Genomic DNA, 24,412 nt, shown 5'->3' on the forward strand with positions numbered 1-24,412 from the left:
TTCTTTTCAAGAGATTTATACTTAATGTCTGCATAATAGCATATGCATTCCATTTTACCTTGCCAACTTTCCTTGGACTTTTCAGCTTCCCCATAGTTTTTAATAAATCAAGAGATCAAAGGAACAATCCCCCAGGTGCCCAGATGCTGGGCAGTTATGGCAAGTTTCAGTTCATATGAAACATTTGAGTTCATTTCAGTTCAGTAAACATTTGAAGAGAACCTCCTTCCAGAAGACAGTGAGCACCAAGGTCTCCTCCACCCTCAAGTTACTTATGGACTATGGAGAGACCTTGGCCTTTTGTATTAACATTTTTCCTTCCCTAACCTCACCCTTCTGATAATGTGCATGCTCTGACTTGGGGACAGCAACATTGAGATCAAAGAAAAATTAATGGATCATAGCATTTAACACCAAAACACTCCCCAAGCTTTGAGACATCAAATGTGTGAGACTGGATATAGGCAAAAGATACGTGAGAGATGCACCTTCTGTAAATAGGCCTGGCTGTCTAATCAACTTAGCTGCCATACAAAATACCATAGAGTATGTGCTTAAGCAACAGAATTTCATTTTGTTCCAGTTCTGGTGGCTGGAAATCCAGCATAAGCTGTGGGTAGGATTGTCTTCTCCTGGGCCTCTCTTCTTGGCTCATAGCTGCCTGTCTTCACAGGGCCTTTACTGAGTACATATTCCTGCTCTCTCTTCCATCCTTATGAGGATATTGATCCTACTGGATAGGAGCTCAACTTTATGACCTTGTTAAACCTCAGTTACCTCTTTATAGGCCCTAACTCCAAATACAGTCACACATGGATTTAGGGTTTCAATGTAAATTTGGGGGGGATACAATGCATTTTACAACAAGGTTATGTTAATAGCTAACATAGATATGATCTGCCAGGTGTTGTACCAGATGATTTACATTCTTATCTCATATTATAAATCTTTTCATTTATTTATTTATTTATTTATTTATTTATTTATTTATTTATTTATTTATTTATTTTGGTGGAAGAGATCGAACATAGAACCTTGTCCGTACTAGGCCTGCACTCCCACCAAACTATATCCCCAGCCCCTCATTCAGATCTTAAAGTAGTTTTACATGTTTTTTACCATAATAGTAATTTTTTAAAAGTTCTACAAGATAAGCAGGGTTCTCCCCATTTAACAAATGGGAAAACTCAGGCTTAGAAAGTAGAGTAGCATGCCACAGTCAGGACCTGAATGTGTTTTGTAGCACACCAGGCCTGTACTCGTAACCTGATAGACTGATCTGTGAATACTGTACAGGAAGAGAGAATTTGCCACTCAGAGGTTTTTCTACCTGGAACAAGAGCCACAGCAGCAACGTTTAGTGGCATACGGCCCCTGAGTCTAGACCAGATCCCTCTTCCCCCTTGGAAAGGCTCTGCCATGAATGGAGGAGGCCTGTGCCCACCCACAGTGTGATGCCAGACCAGCGTCCTCTGGGAACTTGTCCGAGACTCTTGCCCTACCCACATGAATCAGAAGCTTAGCAGAGAATAGCAGTTCTGTTTAACAGGCCTTCTGGGAATTTCTGATGTGCCTTGTGTGAGAAGCCCCTGGCTATCTTAGAGCACTTTTGGGGACCAGGTGGGCCTCTTCTGCTTCCATGGTTAGTGAACAACCACAGACTCTTAATTTACTCATCCACACTAGTTAGGGGAGGTCCTGTTTGCCTGTACAAATCTGTTGCAGATTGTAAATTCGTAAGATGATTTACATATCAGTTTCTTATGAGCTTTAAAAGAAAATCCAGGTGAGAATGATCCATTCTGAGTGGATAAAGGAAGTCCAGTTTCTAAGCCTGAGAACCAGAGGTCCATCCCCCATTGGGGTGAATTAACTAAGATAGATGCCACGGATTGGGGCTGGTCGGCAGGGACCATTCTATCCCACCTCTCCAGGCTCAGCCTACCTTGGCTTTCAACTCAGAGGAAAGGGTTGCCAGGCAACAGAATGGTCGATACTGGTACTCCTGGTCTCAGGATTATAGACACAAGGGAAATGTCACCTAGTCTTTTTTCATGGACTCTGTGTAGCATTATTTAATCATAACGGTGGAATAGTGAGATTTGATTTGATAACTATCATTTATTTACAAATTAGTCCACAGGGAAATGATCCTAACTTCTGTGACTAAAACTTGTGGCAGTGACTTTTAGCATTTGAGGCCTTCTAGACTCTGAAACTCACTGAGTGGTTATAATTTATACAGTTAGCATATGAGATAAATATATAATCATTGGAGAGTGAAGGATAGGGGTTTGGGGGAGATTCTCATGGAGTCATTGCAACCAGGCAGAGTTATCTGCTCTATGCAGATAGTAAGTCACGCTGGGGCTGGACTCTGTGGTAGTGCTTGCCCAGCAGGCATGAGGCCTGGGGTTCAATTCCCAACACCACCAAACAAGCAAACAAACAAAGAAACACAACCACCTCACACTGTTGGGGATAATTAAAAAGAAAAGGAAATAAAGTGGAGGAAGAGGGGGAAGGAAGAGCAGATGGCAGAGTACCCTCATTCTCCGGGCCGCCTCTGGAGGTTGTAGGAGCTGAGGTGAAGCAGACCTGGTTATATTTACAACTGCACCTTTTAATTCTTGGGGAGGAGGGAGCTGACCATGGGAAAGAGGCTAACAGGGCCAGCTAAGGCTATTTTGCAGCTTTCTGGGTATTATAGAGGGAGGTTGGAACAATATGGAGATGACTGAGAATTTTCTTTCTGCTTAAGATGAGCACATATGAAGAAAACTAATTTACCTGAAGGTCTTTCTGTCTCAAACATCCCTGTGTCCAAATGTTCACCTAATTTCCCCTCTGCAGACATGAATTAACAGTAAAAGCAGTTGTTACATATAATGGCCATCAAATACTTGGCATTTCTGCGTTGGAGCATTCTTCACGCAGGAATTCACCGAGTCTCAGGAAAACCTTGTGTTGTATGCACTGTTATGATCTTCAAATTAAAATCAGGAATCTGAGACACAGGAAGTTTAAGGAATGTTCCCAAGCTTCTGAGTGGTGGAGTTAGAGGTCAATCCTAAGCAGTCTCACTTAACATCCTAAACATCAAATCATTGTTCTCACTGCCTCCCAGCCAGAAGGGTTTTATGTAGAGGGTCTAAACTAAAACCTTACTTCAGTAATTCCAACAGCTCAGGAGCCTGAGGCAGGAGGATCACGAGTTCAAAGCCAGCCTCAGGAATTTAGTGAGGCCCTAAGCAACTTAGTGAGACCCTGTCTCTAAATAAAATGTAAAAAAGCACTGGGGATGTGGCTCAGTGGTTAAGCACCTTGGGTTCAATCCCTAGTACAACCCCCTGCCCCTAAACAAACAGAAACAAACCTGCTTCATATGGATCACAGTCTTCGTAGTGCCCGTGTTTTATTTTGTGGTATTCCTGAATGTCTTTTCTGTCTGACCAGGTTATGGTGTTTGAGGTCAGGTGCTGTTTTTGCCGTTTGCTTGTTAAGTGATTTTTGAATGAACAAGTGAACCAAACTATTTCTCTAATTTGCTGTGTGCTTCTCTGTGTCTAAGAAAAGGACAACCAGAGAGTCCCTCATCACCTGGTCTAGACATTCTCTTAGTATTGGGAACAAATACCTGTCTTTGATCTTAAAGTCCAATATGGTGTTTAGAGAATTTAATCTTTTTGCTCATCACTGTGAAACCATAGATCTAGAAGTACAATTAGAAATGGCTAATCCACTGTGCCCTACAATATGTCATGCAAAACATTCTGCCATCGCCTCCTTCTGGGTAGTCCAGAGATGTTTGGAAAGGAGACCTGAAATAACATCTGATGAATATTACTGTCAGGCTCTTGCTTGGTGCTTGCAAACCTTTGTAAAGTTATCCCCAGTGCGATCATACAAGACATATATTACCTTGATTTAAGAGGTGAAATTTGTTCCGAGAAGTTAGGGTCACAGCTGAGAAGTGGCATCTGGTTGGGATGTCAAAGTCAGGCTGGTTGACTTCCAAGAATTTGGCTTTCACCCACTGCTTGCTTCCAGCCTGGGGACTGAGCCCCCCTTTCCCAGATTGACCACATGGCTCCGTGGGTCTCGACCACGTGCATCGCGTGCTCTCTTCTGTGTGATGTGCTGTATGTATGGGTAGCAGTTCATCTCAGGAGCCAAGCTAAGCTTTTGAGCCGAGTCAGAACTGCCAACTGCAGGACTGCAGCACAGTCCCTTGTGAAGGTCAGTCCTACACTTAGGGACCACTGTGTGAGGACTTGTTGGGTTGTTTTCTGAATTGATTCTCTTGGCCAACAATCTACTACACAGTATCACAGTCATCTCTAGTTTTGTTTGCTTTGCCTTTATATATTTTAGTTTCTGATTTTCTGTCCAACACAAACCAGCATTTTGGCATATTCGATTCTGAATTTCTTTAGTGAATTCATAATAGTAAAAATATTTTATCATTTAAAAAGTCCTCACAAAGGCTGGAGCATTGTCAGAGGTCTGGCCCTGGCACTCTCCCCAGGCCTCTGCTGCTCCAGCTCAGGGCTAAAGAACTCACCAGGGAGGCCAAGCTCCCCACTCTTTCTTCCCCGAGTTCCTTTATTCTGCACCCTGTGGCAGTAGTACATTAACTTGAGATGAGCAAAGAAGAATTCAAATAGAAGAAAGGAAAGAGAGGGGTGGGGACCATAGCAAAACGGTTCATTTCCCTACCTATGCGCCTATTTACATAATTGTGTTGTTATAACATTTCCTGTGCTTTTCTGTAAGCTGATGCTGCCCTAATTATAGATTTTCAAGAGAACATTTCATTGTACCCCAAATTACATAGTGCTTTAAAAAGGTACCTTCTTACTGGTTTACCAAATACCTTATAAACTCATAATTACGTAAAACAATTCAGGATGAAGAATGGAAACAGCCTGTACTGTTAGCAGATGTTGGTATTGTTACATAATTGAGTACAAGGCTTTCAAAGATCTATAATATTTTTCTTGTGTAAAAAGGAAAAAAAATGACTCATTATAGTCATAATGTGTCACTTAATCTCTTGATCAAACAGAACGCACACGTTCTATTTTGTGAGTTCTGTACGGTTCATTATAAATGGACTTGCTTTTGTGGATGTGAAAGTGCCACTTATTTCAGCAAATCGCTTTTGTGGCATTGTACCTACTTGTTAGACAGCTTGTGGGCACCTGGGCCAGGCAGGGACTGGCCCCCTGTCATTGGTGCACCTGCTCACCGCCGAGCTCCGTGGAGTGGCCATCCTTGGCACACTGGCGACTTCTCGGTGTCCCCTTCCCTATCAGGGACTCTGTCATGATCTTTGGGAGACTAGGAGTGGGGCCCGCTTTCTGGACAGAAGCCGTCCTTCTGCATCATCTTTGGGTCTGTCTGAAGAGGCCAGTGGTCCCCATGCCAAGGGAAGCACCCCAGAAGCACAGCTGGGAGACGGATGCTGTCCTGGGCCCTGGCTCTCAGACTCCATTTTCAGTACCATTAAGGAGACAATGTCGCCTAGCACAGTGAAATTAGATGGAGAGCCGTGTTTCTAATTGTCAAAAACAACAACAACAAAACAACCAACTAAACAACAACAACAAAAAAACAGAAAAACAAAACCAAAAGACTAGGTAGGTTAGAGCTTTGTGTCTTTGAGATGGCCTTAGATTTTCCTCTCCAGAGGAGATTGACTCTTTGGAACAACCAGAGACATAAGCTTGCTCACTCACTCATTCCTCCAAGTTCTTGAAATTAGCCTGAAGATAATTCCTTCCTCTAAGAAAACCATCGCTTGTTTAGCAGGAATTTTGAACAATGAGTCACTGAAATGAGCTTCATGTATTTTTTTTTTCTTCTTCTTTGGGACTTTTCTTCCCACCTCTATTTTTATAATTTCTCCTTTAAAAACTAAAACAAAAACGGGATTGTTGCTCTTGCCATGGTGACTCCCAGTGGCACACTGATTGACATTCACTTTGTCCGGGAGAAGATGAAATTCCGGGTGGGGCGGGTCTAGCTCCCGGTAGAGCGGATGCGTAGCCTGCGCAGTGCCCTGGGATCCAGCCTCAGCACCCAAACAAAACAGACCTAACTTCAGAGACCAGCTTGCCAACTAACAAAACAGAACCCCAAATGTAAGCTGGTTCATGAATTTCAGTGGGTGAAGTGTAGAAAATAGTACATCGGTCAATGCAGTGTCGTTGACATTATCAATTTTACATCATTAAACAGTGATGCTAACTGAATGATTTCCTTTCGGAGTTTGACTGCTTCTTTCAATTAGGGAGAGCAAATGCTGAGGAACTGGGGCACAATATCGAAAGGGGGCACTTTCTCCTGTCAGCCGGCGCCCCGATGCCCAGGCCCGGCCTGCACGGCTCCACCTTCGGTGGCAGGGGACTGGGAGCTGCGACTTGCCCTGCTCCTGCTCTTTTCTCCAGTAGTTTCCATTTCCGTCACCTGGGATTGTTTCAGGTGGCTCACGTTATGTATTTTGCGGACTTGGAACCCAGGGGCGCTCGACCATTGAGCCACATCCCCAGCCTTTATTATGTATTTGGTTTTTTGAGACAGGGCCTCTCTAAGTTTTCCAGGGCCTCTAACTTTCCTTCCGCCAGCCTCAGCCTCTGGATTAATGGGTATTTTATTGACTTTCAAATTTTCTTCCCCCCTCTCAGTGCTGGGGGCCTGACTCAGGCCTTAGGCATGCCAGTCCAGTGCTCTGCCACTGAGCCCCACCCCAAGCCCTATTTTGCTGACCTTTAATTCCATTTCACAGGTCATTGGTGTTTCTTTGTAGTTTTTAAAAAATATTAAATATCGTAACAAGCCAAACCTTAAACTGTCGAACTTGGGGATTGCAACACAGGTATCCTTAGCTCAGCAGTCAGATACTTAAGGGCCACTCTGTAAGGTGAAAGGTAATGACTGGCAAAGAAACTCTGGACACCACCCCCACCCAAGCCCCATAAATTTCTGTGGTGATAACTTGAACCAGATATTGTAGTTTCTTGGGACATTGTTTTATTTTCTTGGACACTAGTATGGTATTTGTATTTCACCAGGCTCAAAAATATACACAGTATTTCTGAATGTGCGCTTGTGAGAGATGAATACATTAACTGTTACACTGAAGTTGAGAATTTGAACTATTAACTGATCCAATGCATTTGTTCTCTGTGTAAAATTTTGTTATAACAGTGCTAATTACTAAGCGACTGAATTTGTGAAAAAGTGCACAGCAGTAATTTGCACCTTACTGTTGCTTTGCTATTTAAAAAATTGTGAGCACACACACAGGGCACATGTGCTTGATTTATAAACTTCCCAAGGGCACATTTATCTGTGGATCACTCATGGTTTGAGTTGTGTTCAGCGTTTGATTTCTGTACCTGTGCTTTCAAGATACTTATTTTACTATCGAGTGCAGAATAGGACTTTTTCAAAAGATAGAGTGACATTTGGAGATAAAAGAGTGGAGCTATTAAATTACTGTGTGCTTTATTTATTTATTCTGCTAGTTTTAGAACAGCAAGAAAAAATATCTCCTTTGAAGTTCCTTCTTAGGATGTGAAATCATGAACTGGAATGGTCAGATTTAGGGTTTGGGTGAGACTGTTAGAGTGATTATCAGTGGCAGATGAAAATATCCACTTCTGTTGGATGCATACCCTGAATGAATCAGGGCAATGTAATTAGAGTCTGAACAGATCTAAACCAGCATAAATTTTTATTTTACTTTATTTTTTTCAAGGCTAGAAAAACAACTTCAAGTCTTGGGAAAGGCTGTTTTTGCCCTTGGATAGGGCAGGAACATCTGCTTCAGGGAGTTTACAAGTGTTATTTCTCATCCCTTGAGCCAAAGCACCGATAAGGACTTCTGATGCTTTGAAAACTACACATTCCATGTTTTTGTAAATGAATTCCACGTACCTGTCATTTGGCTGTCTGGCAGCCAGAACTTTTAAAAGAAATTTTTGTTTGTAAAGAGGAATGTAAAAAATTAATTTTTCTTTTCTAGTGCCAGAGTTGTGCTGTACTTGAAGAAATCCTGCTCGTGGGCAGAAAGCAGAGGTTTCAAAGGAACCTCATCTCCATATGGTTTTACTCGATAATCCCTTATCCTCCATCTTCGCTCTCATTCCTTTGCTTTCTTGCCTGTGGCTACATTTCTATCTCTGCATCAATTAGCACAGTGATTTATACAACAAGCAAGCAGTTTAGAGGTAATGGTACACAATTAACATCTCATTCCACCATAAAGGGTATGCTAAATACCCCAGTCATTGCTTTCTCTGCCTGGAATTGAAATAAGTGTTTGTCCTAATTCATATGCTATCTGATGTGAAGTGGGCCTGCTTTGTACGCACTACACCATTAATCTAATTATAGATAGCTGCAAATGAAGTGCTGTCGGAGCTGGGAGATTGAAGAAAATAGCCTTTTGTCATTTAGCATGACTCTGTGAAGCAAGATCACACTTTACAGGGCAATCCTGCAAAATGGAAATCTCAATAATATTGCTGCCTGTTGCATCTTTTCTAATTACTACAGCGTTGTAAACACAACTGGGCGCTGATATAAATAGAGCTGTAGATATGCTGTCATGTGGGTTGTAGGAGACAGTCCTCCGAGTGCTGTTGGATTAAATGATGCATCCTGATTGACAGCTACCTTGAGACTGCACTGATGGAGTTGTCACAGCATTATGCTAACAGGCGGCTCTGCACTGCAGCTATACCAGGCCGGGGCTCGCCCGGAGCTCTAACTGCTGTCTGCTCCGTTCACCTTCCCCGGGTTGCACCTCCAAGAGGGCAGCCACGGGCTTCAGTTCTGTGCGGTTTAGTTTGGAGATTTTGTTGTTTTACGGAATTGGCTGTAGGGCCTATACTCAAGTAGGGAGGAGTGTATCATGCATAGCTTTGAAGGAAAACACTGATGAATTACAGTTCTAATTCCACTTGAGTGTTTTAACATCTAGGCAATGTTTTATTCTGCTTTTTAGACATGCTGATGTTTCTAAAGACCCTCATTTTGTAGCCCATCACTTCTGTCCCTTTAAAAGCATTCATGAGCAGGGTGCGCACCTATAGTCCCAGCTACCTGGGAAACTGAGGCAGAAGGATCACAAGTTTGAGACCACTCTGTTCAATTTAGCACGACCCTTTCCCAAACTAAAACATAAAAAGGGCTGGAGATGTAGCCCAGTGCTTGCCTAGCGTGTGCGAGGCCCTGGACTCAATCCCTAGTACTGTAATCAACCAACCCATCAGTGAATTAGTAAAATAAAATAATAAAGGAAAACATTGACGATTTTCCTCCAACTCTGAGTTCGGCCAGAAGGTCTTTAAGGGCATGCTTAAGCGCTGGTTCTCACACGGTGGAAATGAAGCTGCAGCTTAACGTTCCAGGCTCTGGGGGCCTTGAATATGAAGAGGCCTTTGGAGACCCGTGTGCCGCCATGGTTAGGGAGGGCGGGGTGTGCGGTTTGGGGCTACTTCACCAGGATGTGACGATAATTCATGTAAAAACTTAGAGTAAGCCTTCATTATTGGCTCTTGATTCTGGTTGACCGAGATGGCCAGGAGTTGACAAGCAAAAACATCAGCAGTTGATCACCTGTACATCTCCTAATTGTCATTGGAAGAATGACTTGGAATGGAAACTGGAATGGAGCCCACCTGAAGAGGGACAGCACAAGAGGACCCAAAACCACAACTGAGAGGATGCAAAGCACACTGGGCACGTGCCCCACGAGAGCCGTGTGAACCGTCTGTGAACACAGCAGCACTGGGATCTGTAAAAGCAACGCATATCCCAAGGCCTCAGAGCAAGAGCCTCCCTAAGAAGATGCCCTTCCTAGGTGGACACAGAACCCAGAGGGGCGGCACTATGTGTGCGTCTCGCAGGGGCATTTCCTGCTGTCTGGAGGGCACAGAGTTCTGGGAGCGCTGGCTCACAAGTCCATGAGGAAGCACCCATCTCTCCCAGGCCTCGGCCCATGGCTGGCTCCACACCCTCTAACCACAGCTCACTGGGCCCAGCCCCAGCCTTCTCCTATTGTCAGCTTCCATGTGCTGGTTTTAGAAATAATCCCAATGTGTTCCTTTTAATTGTTCATCTCTTGTGGTTTTCTTCCTGAGCCTTTCATGTCTGCTGTGATTTTCTTTCTCTCTTTCTTTTAGACTTTTGGGAGAAATTTTCTTATTACACATGGTCTTACACTATAGACACCATAGAATGAATCGGCTTAGAGACCCAGACTAGAGGTCATTTTCCATAATTGGGTCATTAGGTAATAAGCCATTCCTCCCTTTATTGTCACGTATGGATTATGGGTTGAGGCGTGCAGGCCAAAGCTAGAAAGCACCTGTTCTCTGTTCTAACTTACACGGTGAGGTGTTTTTCAAGAACTTTTTAGCCCTGTCGTGGTTTGGAGACCAGCTCCCTAAAGCCAGTAGAGTGAAGTTCAGTCTCCTGATGAGGCCCCAGCTGGTAACTTCCGGCTCTGCGGCAGCCCAGCCCCGCCAACAGGCAGCTTCTCATCAAACACATGCTACTGCTGACCTGGGCAGCTGAAAACCTCCATCTTCTAGGGTCCTGCTTGGCCACCTTGTCAACTGCCCTGTGGAATGCTGGACTGCTCATCTGAAAATGTCAACAGTGTGGTCCATCTGCTTGAAAACAATGACAACAAAATCTGACCTCTCCAGAGCAGTATCACACACCCGCTCCTGGAATATTTAATCACCCACCACAAAACTGAACTTGTATCCTGCAGTTGCCAAAGGAGCACCTTCTTAAAATCTTTCAACTAGTTGACTGCTCTGTGTCCCCCAGGGATCCAGAGAAACCAGTAGATAGCAGTTTTGACCGTTAGCACTGGTGTATGCTCAAAACTTTTCTGAGGCATCAAAAAGCTTTTCTGAGTCTCGCTGGGATGGACCCATATGTGCCCCACTTAGGACCCATGGGGCATGAACCCCTGTACCCCAGATAGGCTGCCAGGAGGCTCTTTTAAGACTGCGTGCTCACGTGGGCACGCTCACACTGAAGGGCCAGGAGGACTTCAAAGGTAATCTTAAGAGAACCTTCTCTCTGCCCCTCCGTATTCAGAAAGGCGGTTTCTAAGCCAACTGTGTGCACCAGGGCCTCTCCAGAGTTTGCTTCGTTGTTTTTTACTTGTGATTACAATAAGTCACTTATCCCCCAAATGGATTTAAGAACAATAAACAAATACAAAAGGAAAAGGAACATTTCACGAGTAACAAAGCCTGCATCTGGAGGCCCTGAGTTTTGTGACTCTTTTACATCTCTTTCCAAGCCAAGCAGGAGTCCCACAGAGAAAGGAATCCAGAAGATATGAACATTATAAAAAGAGTAAAAGGATCCAGTTTTATTCAGGGTCTGGTAATTTCTGGGGAGAAATGAGGCTAAGTACACTCCTAGCACTGGATCCATGTTAATGCTTCTTTGTGATACAGCTAAAATTAGTTAAGTTCATCTGCGGTGGCGGAAGTTTGTAGATGACATTCTTCTCAATGTGTAGAGACTTTTCCTGAACTCAGGGTTCACGTTGGAAGTTGAATCGGACGAAACGACCTGTGTGCTGCCCTGGAAGCTGAAGGGGCCCCGTGCTGACCTGTCCCAGAGAAGGACCTCCCCAGGGTGCTGCCTACTAGAAAGTAACTTTTCAGTGGACTGCCATACCTTTCCAGTCCTGGATTTCCCCTTCCAAGGCAGAGGCAGATACCAACACTGTGCAGTCTGGCCCAATTATGCTCCCCCCTCTCCTCCCCACCCATAGGTTTAATGAAGGACTTGGAGGTACAATTCATCGTTGATAAATAGTCCCTCTGCCCAGAATGTTGATTAGACTGACAGCCCCATGCACTCTCCTTGCTTTTTCCCTTGCCACTTATGACTCAGATGAATTTTAATAGGAGCAAAAAGCTTTTATTTGCACTGTAATTTCACTTAAGGATCATATCCTTCAGAAACTGGCAGATGCTTGTATGTCTTGATTGCAAAACACACACTCAGGAGTAAAGAAACATGCAAAAGATGTTATTATTCAACCTGTCACAGTGTCGCAGATCTCCTCGGAACCTAGGCCATCAAAGCTCTTCATTGGGCCCTCCCCCCTCCTTTTAAATAGGCCTTGCAAAGAGCCCACTTGGAGGTTTCCTGCCTCTGCACTGAGTGGAAGGGCGAATGGGATTTCGCCTTGGTGTCCCTGCCATCATAGTGCCCACAGGAGGCCTGGGGTCTCAGCAGCTCTCCTCAGACAAAGTGGCGGCCTCGGTGCCTCTCCATCTCTCCCCAGAGGTGGTTGGTGGAATCCAGCGTCTTCAGGCCGGGGTTCCCTCTTCCCCAGTTGCACGTCCTCAAACCATTTCTTCTTGCTTGTTTGGAAGAACCAATCGTGGCTCCTGCAAGTGTCCCCAGAGATCTTGGATTTTTCCTGTCTGGTAGAGATTCCCTTTATTGGAAATGTTCAGTGGGACTGGATCCACTTTAATGTGCCCCCTACAAAAGGTGCCTGAAACCCTTGCTGTTTATTGTTTCCTCTCCATGTTTGTAAATCCTTGATGCTTGGGCCCCCAGCCGGGAAGGTATTCCCATGATATTTCATCTTCCTCCTCCAGTCCTCACCATCTTGATCGCAGAAAGACTGTATGATGTCGTGCTTAGAAAGGAAAGCTAACTTCTTCTATTGCGAATGTAACATTTTATGCCACAGGAAAAAGATTTGAATCTTAAAGGTTGTTCACCCAAAATGAACGCTGAAACCCTTTGTCTTAACTTGTGGGTGCGCACAGCGCGGTGGCTCTCTGGCGGGTGCAGGAGCCTGCCACAGCGATCTGCTGCCATCTACTGATGTGCGCTCACAGCGCCGCCGCGCCGCCTCGGCCTGGCCGGCCCAGCTGGCGAGTCTGCCTTTCTCCACACGTTTGTAAGCGGTGAAGGGACACGAGCAGAATGGCTACTGTTTTCTTCACAAAGTTTTAAGGTGTTTTTCTCAAGGGTCCAGGATGATTATTAGGGGTCTCTAATTAATGAGTAATTTTTATTTCAAGAAGTTTTCTTAAATGACTGATTCACAGTATAAGAAAAAGAATGTATTTTGATGCTCCATACAAGGACTTTACGCCTGTATGTACTAAAAGCTAAACCTGATTTTGAGTGAGTGCTACTTTGGAGGAAAAGTTCATCTTTTAAACTCCTTTATGGTTTTGTTTTGTTTTTTGTTTTTTTCCCTCAAGTACAAAGTACGTGTTTTAACCAAACTCGCTGCAGAATTGAACAAATTCATGCTGGAAAAAGTGGCTGAGGACACAAGCAGCATTCTGCGTTCCCCGATGCCTGGAGTGGTGGTGGCCGTCTCCGTCAAGCCAGGGGACATGGTAAGGGCCGTGCCTGTCCCTGAGGGGCCTGGTAGTTCAGACTTGCTCTCCTCCACGTTACCCCCATAGCCGTTCTTCCTTGCCTTGAATGACGCCCACAAAACAGCAAGGCAGACCTTGTGAGTTCTCCATCTCCCTGTTTCGGGTTTGACTTACCTTAGGGACACACCTCTGAGCCCCTCCCCTCCCAGCGATCCGGAGCTGCAACAGAAGGAAGGCCAGGTTCGTCTCTTATTTCTCAAAGTCAGCACTTTGAGAAGATTTTACTTAGAATTACTATTTACTCTCCAGCGCTTTGTGCTTAACCTGTCCTTGAAGAACTCATGCCAAGAAACAGTCCTCTGCTGGAGAACTTTCTGCATGATTTCTGAAATAAATGTCTAATTGGGAGGGAGAGTTAAGGACAGGTCAACCCTGTAATCTGCTTGGTACCACAGCACTTCCGTAATTTGTTAAACAAAATTTAGGCTCACAGTTTGAAGTTTTTCATCTTGGCCTGGTGACACTGAAGCATAGATCAAAGACATATTAACATTTCCTCACATGTTCAGCCTCAAACAGCTCGCCCTGGATGACCTGGTAGGATGTATGCACTTTCTTAAAGCATAGATAGAAATATCTATTGATTAACAGAAAAAGTGAAATGGAAACCATGTCAGATGCAGCACAAGGCTTCTAGCGGCACTTAAGTACTTGCATTTTTATTTAGGTGCAGTAAAGTAGTGGCAAACATGACAGACTGTCATGGATGATAAGGCGATTCCATTTTATACCTCAGCGAAGTCACTGGGGTTCACATCTTTTCCTGTCAACAGTCTATTAAAACGCCTCCAGATTTCTTTATTAATATGGGCAAAATATCCTCTTAACCTTGAGGAATACTCATGGAGTTGGCACTGCCTTCTAGAAAAGCATCTACAGTAAAGGAATAGTAAGTAGACATGATGAGGTTCATTCAGGTGTTTTAGGTGCACAGCCTGAAATTGAGACATGGAGTTGGAAAGCTGCCTTGGCAGTGACGGCACCTGACAACACAGAAATAGAACTCCTAGCTTTCTAGAAAAGCATCAGAGGCTAAGTGGCTGTGAATTGTTACACGTATTGAAAGCACGCTATTCCTGGAAGAAAGCTAACACTGACCCGCATGTTAGGATTGGGAGAGATGATTCATGGGAATTATGTGTGTGTGCTGAGCACAGGGCAGTGTGTGCCTCGTATTTCTGCCTTCCACAGGAGGCAGTCCCAGAGGATAGCTCCTTGGCCTCCATGCTAACCCTTGCACACGCACACGCTCCATTGGCAGAGGAGCAGGGGACTCTTCTAGGGGACTGATGGCAGGTCAGCATGCAGCATGCAGAGTGTCTTTTCATTTTCCTTCCTAAGGTTTTTCTGGAAGTGGTAGAGTCTGTATACTGCCTGTCTGAGCTTGTCAGTCCTAATTATGTGACTTTAATTAGAAAATCACATTTGTGCTTTTTTTTTTTTTTTTTTAAATAATGTGTTTATCTTAAATCCTTACTTTTCTAACACCTGAGTCCAAGCCTAAGTATAGAGGCAGGGCAGGGCAGTGGGGGGTGGCTCCTGCCTGAAGCAGGGAAGACAGGAGGGTCAAGGTTATGATCCTAGCCCCCCATTTGCCCAGCTTGGGTCTGCTCAGCAGGCAGGAAGCAGGGAACTTGCTAGGCCAGGCCAGCGCAGCCTTCTTGTTTAACAAGTGTGGTCTCCTGGCCTAGGTTTTCCGCATACCAAAGGGGTTTAGCCTTCATACTTTCCATTTCCTGGTTAATAATTTAATGTGGGAAAGCAAGGCATTTAGTGGAAGGGAACAATGTGATATTAGTGTTTGCTTCATTGGGGTGGCTCAGATATTGAAAGCATCCACCCATGGTCAAATGCGGGTACTGAGAATGGTTTAATTGAGGACTCATTGTTAGAAACAGTGTCACTGTGGAGCAAGGAGGCCTGTACGATGTGTCCCTTAAAGTCGGAGTTCGTGGAGGCCACCTAGGGAAGTAGCTCATCATCTCAGCACCCTATATCCTCTTTAGGAGTGGTCTTTGCCCGAGTGCCTGGGCTGGTCAGGTGGGGTAATGCTTCCTTTTATTCCTCTCATTGGGTCCTCGCAAAACTTCTTTTCACATTCTGTGTCATCGTATTGTGAAAAACTGTTTTCTCTTGAATTACTATTATGAGTGAAAAACGTCCCAAACCCCTAACACTGAAACCAAATGAGGGTGAGGAATTCAATCATTTGCTCTTATAGCAACTTCTGTAGTTAAATTCTGTCTCGTGTAATTTGAACACAAGAAACTTCACTTTTGGACCAAAGGCATAGCATAGGAAGGCCATTATAAGAAAATGCTACTTGCAACTTTTAAGTTTTGTTGCTTCAAGTTATTTTAACACTGCAGAATGCATTATGTTTTTCTTAGAATATAACAATAGCTGAGCAAGTCTCCACATTTATCAGTACGAAGATGATGCAATCAGTCACTGCGTGTTTTCAAGGAAATCAGGGACCTGAAAATAACCAAGGGCCTGCGACTATTCTGTTTTACTACAAAAAATTATTTGTAACTTAACTTCCAGCAATCTGTAATTTTTATGTTGACCACAAGCAAAACTTAACATATTTTAGAATGGTGGGTCAGTAATGAGAAGTTCTGCAAAAGTGTCACATAAACCATAAGTGACAAATCTGTTTTGTGAAATAAACAATTGAGCAGTTTAAAAACCTCAGGAAGAAGAGATTTGGGCCGCTTGGACTTGAGAGATGTCCTCAGAGAGCTTGGTGTGTGGGGCCGAGAGCTGATTCATTTGAAATTCTTTCCTTGCTTAAACACTGAAGCTCTGTTTGCTCTACATACTTTCTGGGCTCACATGGCAAAAGCACTAATACTTTTCAATCTCTGTGATGCACTATTGAATGTTAAATATGACAACAAAATCATTTTTACATGATTTTATAATTGGCTTTTCTTGTGGGCAGGGGATGTCAGTAGACAGTAAAATGCACGAAAGTAAACAAACCACAAAGTAGAACTGGATTATTAAAGTCATGAATCACAAATTTAATTCTGAAAATGATAGAATGACTTTTATATGCCTTTTCTATATACTTTCTAAAAATGTTTTTACAATGACATTTCATTTTGAAAAATACCTCTTTTTCATACAACACCATCATATTTAAATATATTTGTCATACATGCATATTTCGTAAACTAAGAACACTTCTGTAATCAAAGTTAGCATTTTATGACTTGTTTTAATTTTTAAACTTCTATTCTTATGATATTCTTGACCAAAAATAATTAAAGTCCATTTTCTTTTAGAATGAAGGCAGAATACACCTTTTCCACATGTTAACATTAGATGTACAGTTGCTACATTTATTGCATGATTTTTGTTTTGACTTCAGAGTATACCATAAAGCCATTCTGAGCACATTTGTTTTGTTAGCCTTTTGCTATCAGAAACAAAACAATAAAAAGCAGCAAAAAAGAGCCAGCCCAACTAGATACTTTAACACTGCATTTAGTTAAGATTCTTCTGAGTTATACTTGGATTCTGCAGTCATCTCAGATTTGCATTAGAAATATTTATTTAATGCATCAGAAATTTAAATGAGGCACAACACATAAGAAGGCTGCTGCTCATTTACATTACTTTCTTCCGTAGTAGTTTGTGACTTATTTGTTTGTGAAACCAGGTAAAATAATAGAGCAGAATTAAATACCTGTTGCTGTTTTTCATGCCACTCAGTCCCATTCCTATTAGGGAGACAGACTTCGGATGAGGAAGATCCCATTTGTTTTGAGACTGACATTTAGCAGAAGGGCAATTAGGGATTTGCTATTGTTGCTCTCGAGAATAATGCCTTGGGCAAAAAATGGCATCCTCTGTAGAGTACCAGTGCAAACACTGGGCGATTATTAATAGCACCACCCAGATTTCACCGTGGCTCCTTCTTACGTGTGCCCCTTCCAGGGAGCATTCCCAGGCAAATGGGTAACCACAGTCCACAAGGCCCGGGGCCCCATCGCACAGCCTGATATCCACACCTCCCCTTTGTCTCCAAAGCTCCTTCAGTTGAGCTTAAAGCTGACCTTGGGGAGTGGCAGACAGACTTGGAAACCTTTACTTTTCAATCATGAAGAAATGCCTTAGTTCTGAAGCATGTAGATGAGAAGGTTGGATGGGGCCTGCTGATCGGTGTGCGTGTGCCACCAGCCTTGGATGCCTCTGCAGCCAGGGCCAGCGACTGCATCTTTCTCCGGCGAGGAGTGAGCCTGGCTGTTGGACAGATTTTCCAGTTTCTGGATACCTTGATTTACAATTAGAAAATGATGGCAATGATCACATGTACACATTTCATAGCAGTAGTCACTTAAGCAGTTTATTTATCAACATGCCAGTTTTGCACCTAAACCTCCAGATTGTATTCTACAGCACGTATGCAGATTCGTGTGCTCATTAACATTTTTAAACCTTTAAATTGTGCAATATTACAAACACAGAGAAGGTTGTGGAGAACAGTCTCACTGGCACCCATGCGCTCTGTTCACCTTTACAATATTTGCTTCAGATTTTACTTAGCAATAAAATATTACGTATGCCATGAACTTGCCCTGTAATCTCTCCCCAGGGGGATTCCTGCCCTGTCTCCTTCAGAGGTGATAACTCTCCTAGTCTTGGCCATTTAATCTCTTCCAGATAACATTTATTTTTAAATTTTAAAGATTTTTTTGTTTTTGTTTTTGGTAACAATTTGACAGTTTTTACAATTTAACTTGATAATTATCAATATGAGATCAAAATATCTCGATGGACCAATCAGAAAATTAAATACTGTAGGAGAGTTCTACAAGCCAGGTTGGTCTTATTTTCCAAGGAATGCTCTCTCCTGGGACCAGGGGCATGTTGTATTGGTTTTAATCATAACTGAACATGATGGTTCTCAGCTTTAGCAAGATTCAAAATATCTTTCTCAGTCTTCTGCTGAAAAATAAAAACAAATGTAAAGAAAAATCACAGCTTCACTGAATCCTCTAACACAGCCTACTTCACAAAGGTGGAGACTGCAGACTGATTTCTTAGAGTATCTTAAGGCACCTTTGTAACCATAGGTGTTGGCTCTGGTTTTGAGTAAAGTTAGAGGGCAGTAGGGAGTAATATTTTTCTTTATTTTAAGGAATTTTATGAAACACTAGACTTGTTTTACACTAGCCATGATCTGCCCTCCTTCCCTGGTCTCTTCTCCCTCCGCACAGTGCCAGGGAGTCCCAGGTGGGGACCCTGGTGGACAAAGGGCAGACCTGAAGTCCTGGAGCCAGCAGCCGTGCTACCCATGTGGCCTCTCCTTTCAGATGCCGCTCAGCGAGTCACAGGAGGCCTGCAGCTCCTCTGCCAGGGGCTCTCCTTTCTTTGCAATTTGATGACGGTTCCATCTTGCTTAAATGCTGCAGCCTCCCAGGGCTGCGCCCCCAACACACACCCTTTACATGAAGATCCTGGGAAAGGACGCCTTTCTCCTGCAGTTCTGAGGGGACATGTAGCAGGCTATCTCAGTGGCTCAGGAAGGGGAAGTTGGGATCATCCGACTCCTGCCTGCCTTTTAGCCAAATTGGAGCTGCCTGCCTCAGGTGTTGGGGCTCTAGACACACTGCACTGGGCACCCATGCGCCTTTGAAAGGGCACCTGAGTCGTGTTCGCCTGTGCGGAGTAGTCAGCGGGGTTGACACCGATCCCTGGTTTTCGGGGGGCCGGCGCAGAAGGGGAGACTGCAGCAGGCCGGTAAGCCCTGGGAGCCTTCTGTCTCACTTGGCAGACAAACACAGAATGTAGGACAACAAAAGAAGGCGCCTTCTCCCATAAAAATTCATCTCCCCCCGCCTTTCTCCCTCCAAAAGGGGACTGATTTTTTCAGCTGCACACGGCGATTTGGTGCTCACTCTTGCAGGGAAACAGTTGCTGTCTGAAGAGGCAGGAAACAGTTTTCTTTTAATTGCCGAAATCATTCGGAAGTGCTTCATGCCCCGCTTCTATACAGCAGATGCTGTGCATTAATTGGCCTGCGTAGAAGTGACCCAGGGTTCCTTGCAGCGGGCCCAATTTTAGGCAGAGGGTTTAAATAGCTTATTTATTATTTTGTATAATCTGGCGTACATTATGTGGTCCTGCACGTGTCGTGTTTCATGGTCTGCAGTTTCTAATGTCATGTGGGTTTCAAAACCTGTGTTTCTCTGGTAATGTAGTAGCAGCAGGTAAGCTCAAAATACCATCCATCAGGAGCTAATTTTTTATCCAGATACTCCAATGACTGATGAACCTGTCTTTTGTATGAATGTTTAGCACAGTAGAAGGCCATATGCCCCTGGCACGGTTTCCTCCGCATTCTTTACAGTTGCTAGAGAGTGGGCTTCCAAGGGGGAACAAACTCCACGCCGTTCGCGTCCTCTCGCCTATATTTAAACGACAGCACCTTTAAAGCAGCCCTGGCTCTGAGTGACAAAAGAGGGTAGGGGCTGTCTTAAAGGAAACCTGACTCCCATAATGATTTTCTTTATCAGAAATATGACTGCACACTCTTAATAGGGAGCCTTGTTTTGTTCTTCCCCGTCTGTTGCAAACAGACCTCAGCCCATTAGAAGGGCCTCCCTTGTGTGGGAAGACCACAGCTGTTACTGTAAATCTCATCCAGTCACTGCATCACCCCCATTTTGTGGCTCTGAAGGATGAAATTGAGAAATGGAGTACTGTGCAGTCATCCTTCACGTCTCCAATTTTAGGCCTCCGCCATCACTTTCATGCTTTTATTCCAAATCGAATGACATTAGTGGGCGACACCCCCTTCTGATCAATATCTGGTTGCCAGTGCAGCTTCCAAGCCTCCACTTTTGGGGTCCTCCTTTTATGTTTGCTGGCGATCCCCCCTCCTCTTTTCCAGCCTGCACCTCCTTTGAGCTTCCTTAGGGGCAATGGCAGTTTGCGGTTTGAAGGATACACGTTGCCAAATGTGTCCCAGTCGTAGCGAGTTTTCTGAGAGAGGCCACGTGCGCTGGGAGGTTCTGTCTTTTAATCTTTGTGGAAGGAGTGAAGAGGACTTGGTAGAAGGAGATTGGGGGCTTTAATCAGAAACAAGATGTGGCTTAAATCATTAGCACAACAAAGCATACTATAAGCTTCAAGATAAAAGTCTCTGGGGAAAGAGTCCTCTGAAAATAAATGGAACTTGATAGATTTCCATATCATTTATAACTTCCCTTAATTACACTTGGAAGACTTGCCAGTAAAACTGGAAAATTGGCAGCCTCTATCCATTAGAGTCATTTTGCCGACCATGGCAAGCAGCTGGCTTTACTGGATTTTATTTCCCATCACTCACAATTAATCATCAGCTGGAGATGTCTGAAACTCTTCAGCACAGAGCAATGCTGGGTGACGTGCAGGCCCCCTAAACATGCGAAAATCTGCTGAGTAAATGGGCCGGGTTCTCTCTCCAGCCTACTCATTCGGGGGCAAGGCCGGCTCCTGCTTAATGAGTGCTGCTCTGATAATCGGATGCGAATGTGAACCTTGACCCCGTGTCAGAGGAGAGGACGCAATAAGCCGGATGAAAGATACAGGATTCGGGCCTCCAAACTTTGCACCAATTAGACAGGGAGCGGAGAAATACATCAGGCGGGCTGGGCTCATCAGAAAGACTTTCCAGGCTTGTGACCATTTAGTAAGCCCAACACTGGAGACATCCTGTCACAATCAGTAAGTCTTTATCAGATGATGCACAAAAGTGTCGGAGAAGCGTGCGCACATGCTGCAGGAGCCGGGCCTGCCGTGTGCATTGCCCGCCGAGCCTGCAGGCTCCGGAGCCCACTCCGTGCACCCAATTAATGCCCTGGCTACCGGAGCCCCCAGGGCAGGCCGGAAGGTGCTGCCTCCGTGGCCCCTGCCCAGGTCTCCTGTGCCCTGGGGGGTGTGGCATCTTCTACAGCTGCAGACGGTGTGGGCCGCCACAAACTGCAGTGGCCCCAGATGAGAGCCGAGTCTCACCAGAGCCCAGAGATGCCTCTTGCGGAACTGGGAGCTGGGGCCTGGTCCGAGTCCACCCAGGCCCCAAGCACACCCCACAGGGACAGCCACTGCCCAGAGGCTGGCCCCGTGTGGATCTTCTCCACTGCATTCTCTGGCGTGCAGCAGAGGGTACTGTACTTGCTTCCCCGACTGGATTGTCGGGGGCTGAAATAAGTTGGAGTCAGATGAAGCCTGCATGTATACATGCGTGTCTGTGGACGTGTGTGTAACATGATCCTGAGGGACAACACTGTGTGGTGGGGTATCAAGGAACAGTTTCTAAGAGCTGCCTCTCAGGTTTGGGTGAGAGAAAACTGTTTACAAAACAGATAAAGCAGAGGGGGGCCACGGTGACTTAGGTCTCTATTTAAAGGCAAATCATGAGGTAAGTATGGTGCAGACACAGGGTGAGGAACTGGGGAAACTGGTGGAAAAGGCCAGTGGAAAGCCAGGTCACGCTGTGCTCCTTAGCGCTGTGCTGTGGGTCCAGCAGAAGTCGGATTCCTTGGTATCAGGATGCACTTTCTCTGATCTCTCTCTCTCTATCTACCTATCTTTTTGTAGCTCTGGGGTCCAGTCCAGGGCCTCCTGCATGCTGTTGAGCACTGTACACTGAGCCACACCCCGGCCTCCATTGACTTGTTTTAATCACCAGAGTTTCATAGTAGGGAGGGACTTTTTTTGGGGATTTCCCACTTCTGATTGTGTCTGGCCACATCAGAGGCTTTGGATTTCTGATTAATGATTTGGGACGCAGCCCTTGTAGTCACCCTTGGCGAATGGTCTGTGTTATAAGCTAGGGCCAGTGGTTGGTGAGCAGTCATGGCAGAGCCCCATGACCTTGTTGTCCACCTCCTGCTGTGCCCAGACTGTAGTGGGGCCTGGAGGGCAGCCGTGGCTTGGCCTGGCTAGCTGGCCTGGAACGTGTTTGCTGTGGGCATCACTGTCAGGCTGGCCTTCGCCCGTGGCGTGACCAAGGCTTGTGCAGGCTTCGTTTCTTACTCTTATTCGCAGATCTGTTAGGGAGGCAGTAGGGGCTCCCTGTGCCTAGCAGATCCCAAGCAATGGGATGAGAGGGGATGGGCACAGGCAGGGGCACAGCTGCTGGCAGAGACCCAGGCTGTGCCCTCCCACCCGGGCTGAGGGGCAGGGGCGGGGGGAGGGGGCTCCCAGCAGCCCTGGACTCTGACCCCCATAGACGAAGACAGAGCTGGTGGGCATACGGGAGGCTAGCACACAAGTACCCATAGCAGGGACTTGTCCATCTGCCAAGGGAATAGTGGCCAGAGCCCAGAGGTGGAGGTGGAATCCTAATTTTGGACAGAATTTCCATGGCGTTTTGTTGTGATTCAGATCCACTCCCTGGGGAGCCGCCTTGCCCTATGACCTGGGCGCCCAGTGTCCGGGTCAGGGTGATTTGAGTCCCGTTGCTGGCTCTGTCTAGGAGGCCACGGGCTGGACTACTGCATGGACCGGCCCTCTCTCTTTCTTGATCCCTGCCTTTCTCTGAAAAGAGAAGAAAGACAGTATGATGACTTGAGGGGGTGATTGTCCCCCTCGCCCCCTGCGTGTTGCTTCTGCCCCGGGTGTGGAATGCAGACGCCAGGTGAGATGAATCCGCGGTGACAGTGAGCACGGGCGCTCGGCAGCACGGCGTCTCCTCCGTGCCAGCTCCGGAGCTTTGGCATCCTCTCTCTTCCTATATTTCTGTGCCAGGAAAAAACAGCCCACCACCTGAACAGCAGAGGAAGAGAATACACGAGCTCAGGCGCTCGGCGTGCCAGCAAGACAGCTCGCGCCACGCAGGGGGCCGGGAGGGGACTTGCAGATCACTTGGGGATCGCAGGAAAGAACGTTCTCCAGGCACTGGTGCAGCACTGGCCAAGCACAGCCACAGTGCTGGGGCCGCGGAGCCCACCAGCACCCCGCCAAGCCCTGTCCTTCCCAAAGACCCGGACCCCCTTTCCATAAAGCTAAGAGAAAAATCTGGCCTAGCTTGTGGCTTTTTAGCCATCAGGCCAGAGAAAAGTGGACAAATAGAGTGGCTTTTAGTCACTGATTCCTGGGTGGAAGCCTCAGGTGTAACCCCACTGGGTTTGGACCAGCTCGGCCAGGATTTCCCTCATGATAAAAGGCCGACATTGGAACCCAGGAAGCCTGAGCAGGTGCCTGTGATCCCGCTGCAGACACGGTTCAGGTGAGGGAAGAGCCTTCTGGGAGCCGCCTCTGTCAGGAGGGGCATCTTGCAGGGAAGGGACCGTCCTCGCAGGCCTGATGCGCAGCTGTTCCAGCTCCCCCCGCCATCAGCAGAAGTGTGTCACGTTTTGGTGACGACTTCACTGAGCTAAGACTCACATGGCTCGGCCCTTGTAAATCCCTTCGCCTGTGAGTGCGGTAGTTTGAGTGTATTTCAAGTTGGCAGCCATCGCCATAGTCAATTTTAGAACGATTTTATCCATTTTAGAAACCCTGTACCTGTCAGCAGTCACTTCTGTGTCCCCCAACCCCAGCCAACCTTCAGTCTTTCTGTCTGTAGAGATTTGCCTATTCTGGACATTTCAGGAAAGCAGAAAAATATTCCAATTTTGCAGCTGAAACAAGCAGCACCCCCAACCATTCAGAATCAGGGATTTTTTTTTTTTTTTTTCTGACGAGGACTTGGTGGTAGAGGGAATGGCCTTTCACTACCATCCCCTAAAGATGAACTAGGAATGAGAAGTGTTCATATGTTTCAGTATGTTTGACCAAAAATTCCTTAAAGACTTCACTCTTGGGTTTTATTACAAAGTAGAGTGCTTTTAAAACTTCAGCTTACTCTTAATTCACTCTCTAGGTATCAGAAGGTCAGGAAATTTGCGTGATTGAGGCCATGAAAATGCAGAACAGCATGACAGCCGGGAAAACTGGCAAGGTATGTGCCC

General features: G+C 45.5%; 1 protein-coding gene across 5 annotated transcripts in view; it reads left to right on the forward strand.

Moving 5' to 3' along the window:
* The window catches only part of PCCA (propionyl-CoA carboxylase subunit alpha), a 369,734-nt gene that overhangs the window by 335,261 nt on the left and 10,061 nt on the right, over positions 1-24,412 (forward strand). For 4 of the 5 annotated variants that reach the window (XM_079138616.1, XM_079138619.1, XM_079138617.1 and 1 more), the window contains 2 exons: positions 13,278-13,418; positions 24,325-24,402. In XM_079138616.1, coding sequence (XP_078994742.1) covers positions 13,278-13,418; positions 24,325-24,402 — 219 coding nt within the window. The remainder of the gene's footprint in view (positions 1-13,277; positions 13,419-24,324; positions 24,403-24,412) is intronic. The other variant, XM_079138618.1, reaches the window with a different exon arrangement.

The sequence above is a fragment of the Sciurus vulgaris genome (assembly GCF_902686455.1).
Source record: "Sciurus vulgaris genome assembly, chromosome: 4".
Taxonomy (NCBI): Eukaryota; Metazoa; Chordata; class Mammalia; order Rodentia; family Sciuridae; genus Sciurus; species Sciurus vulgaris.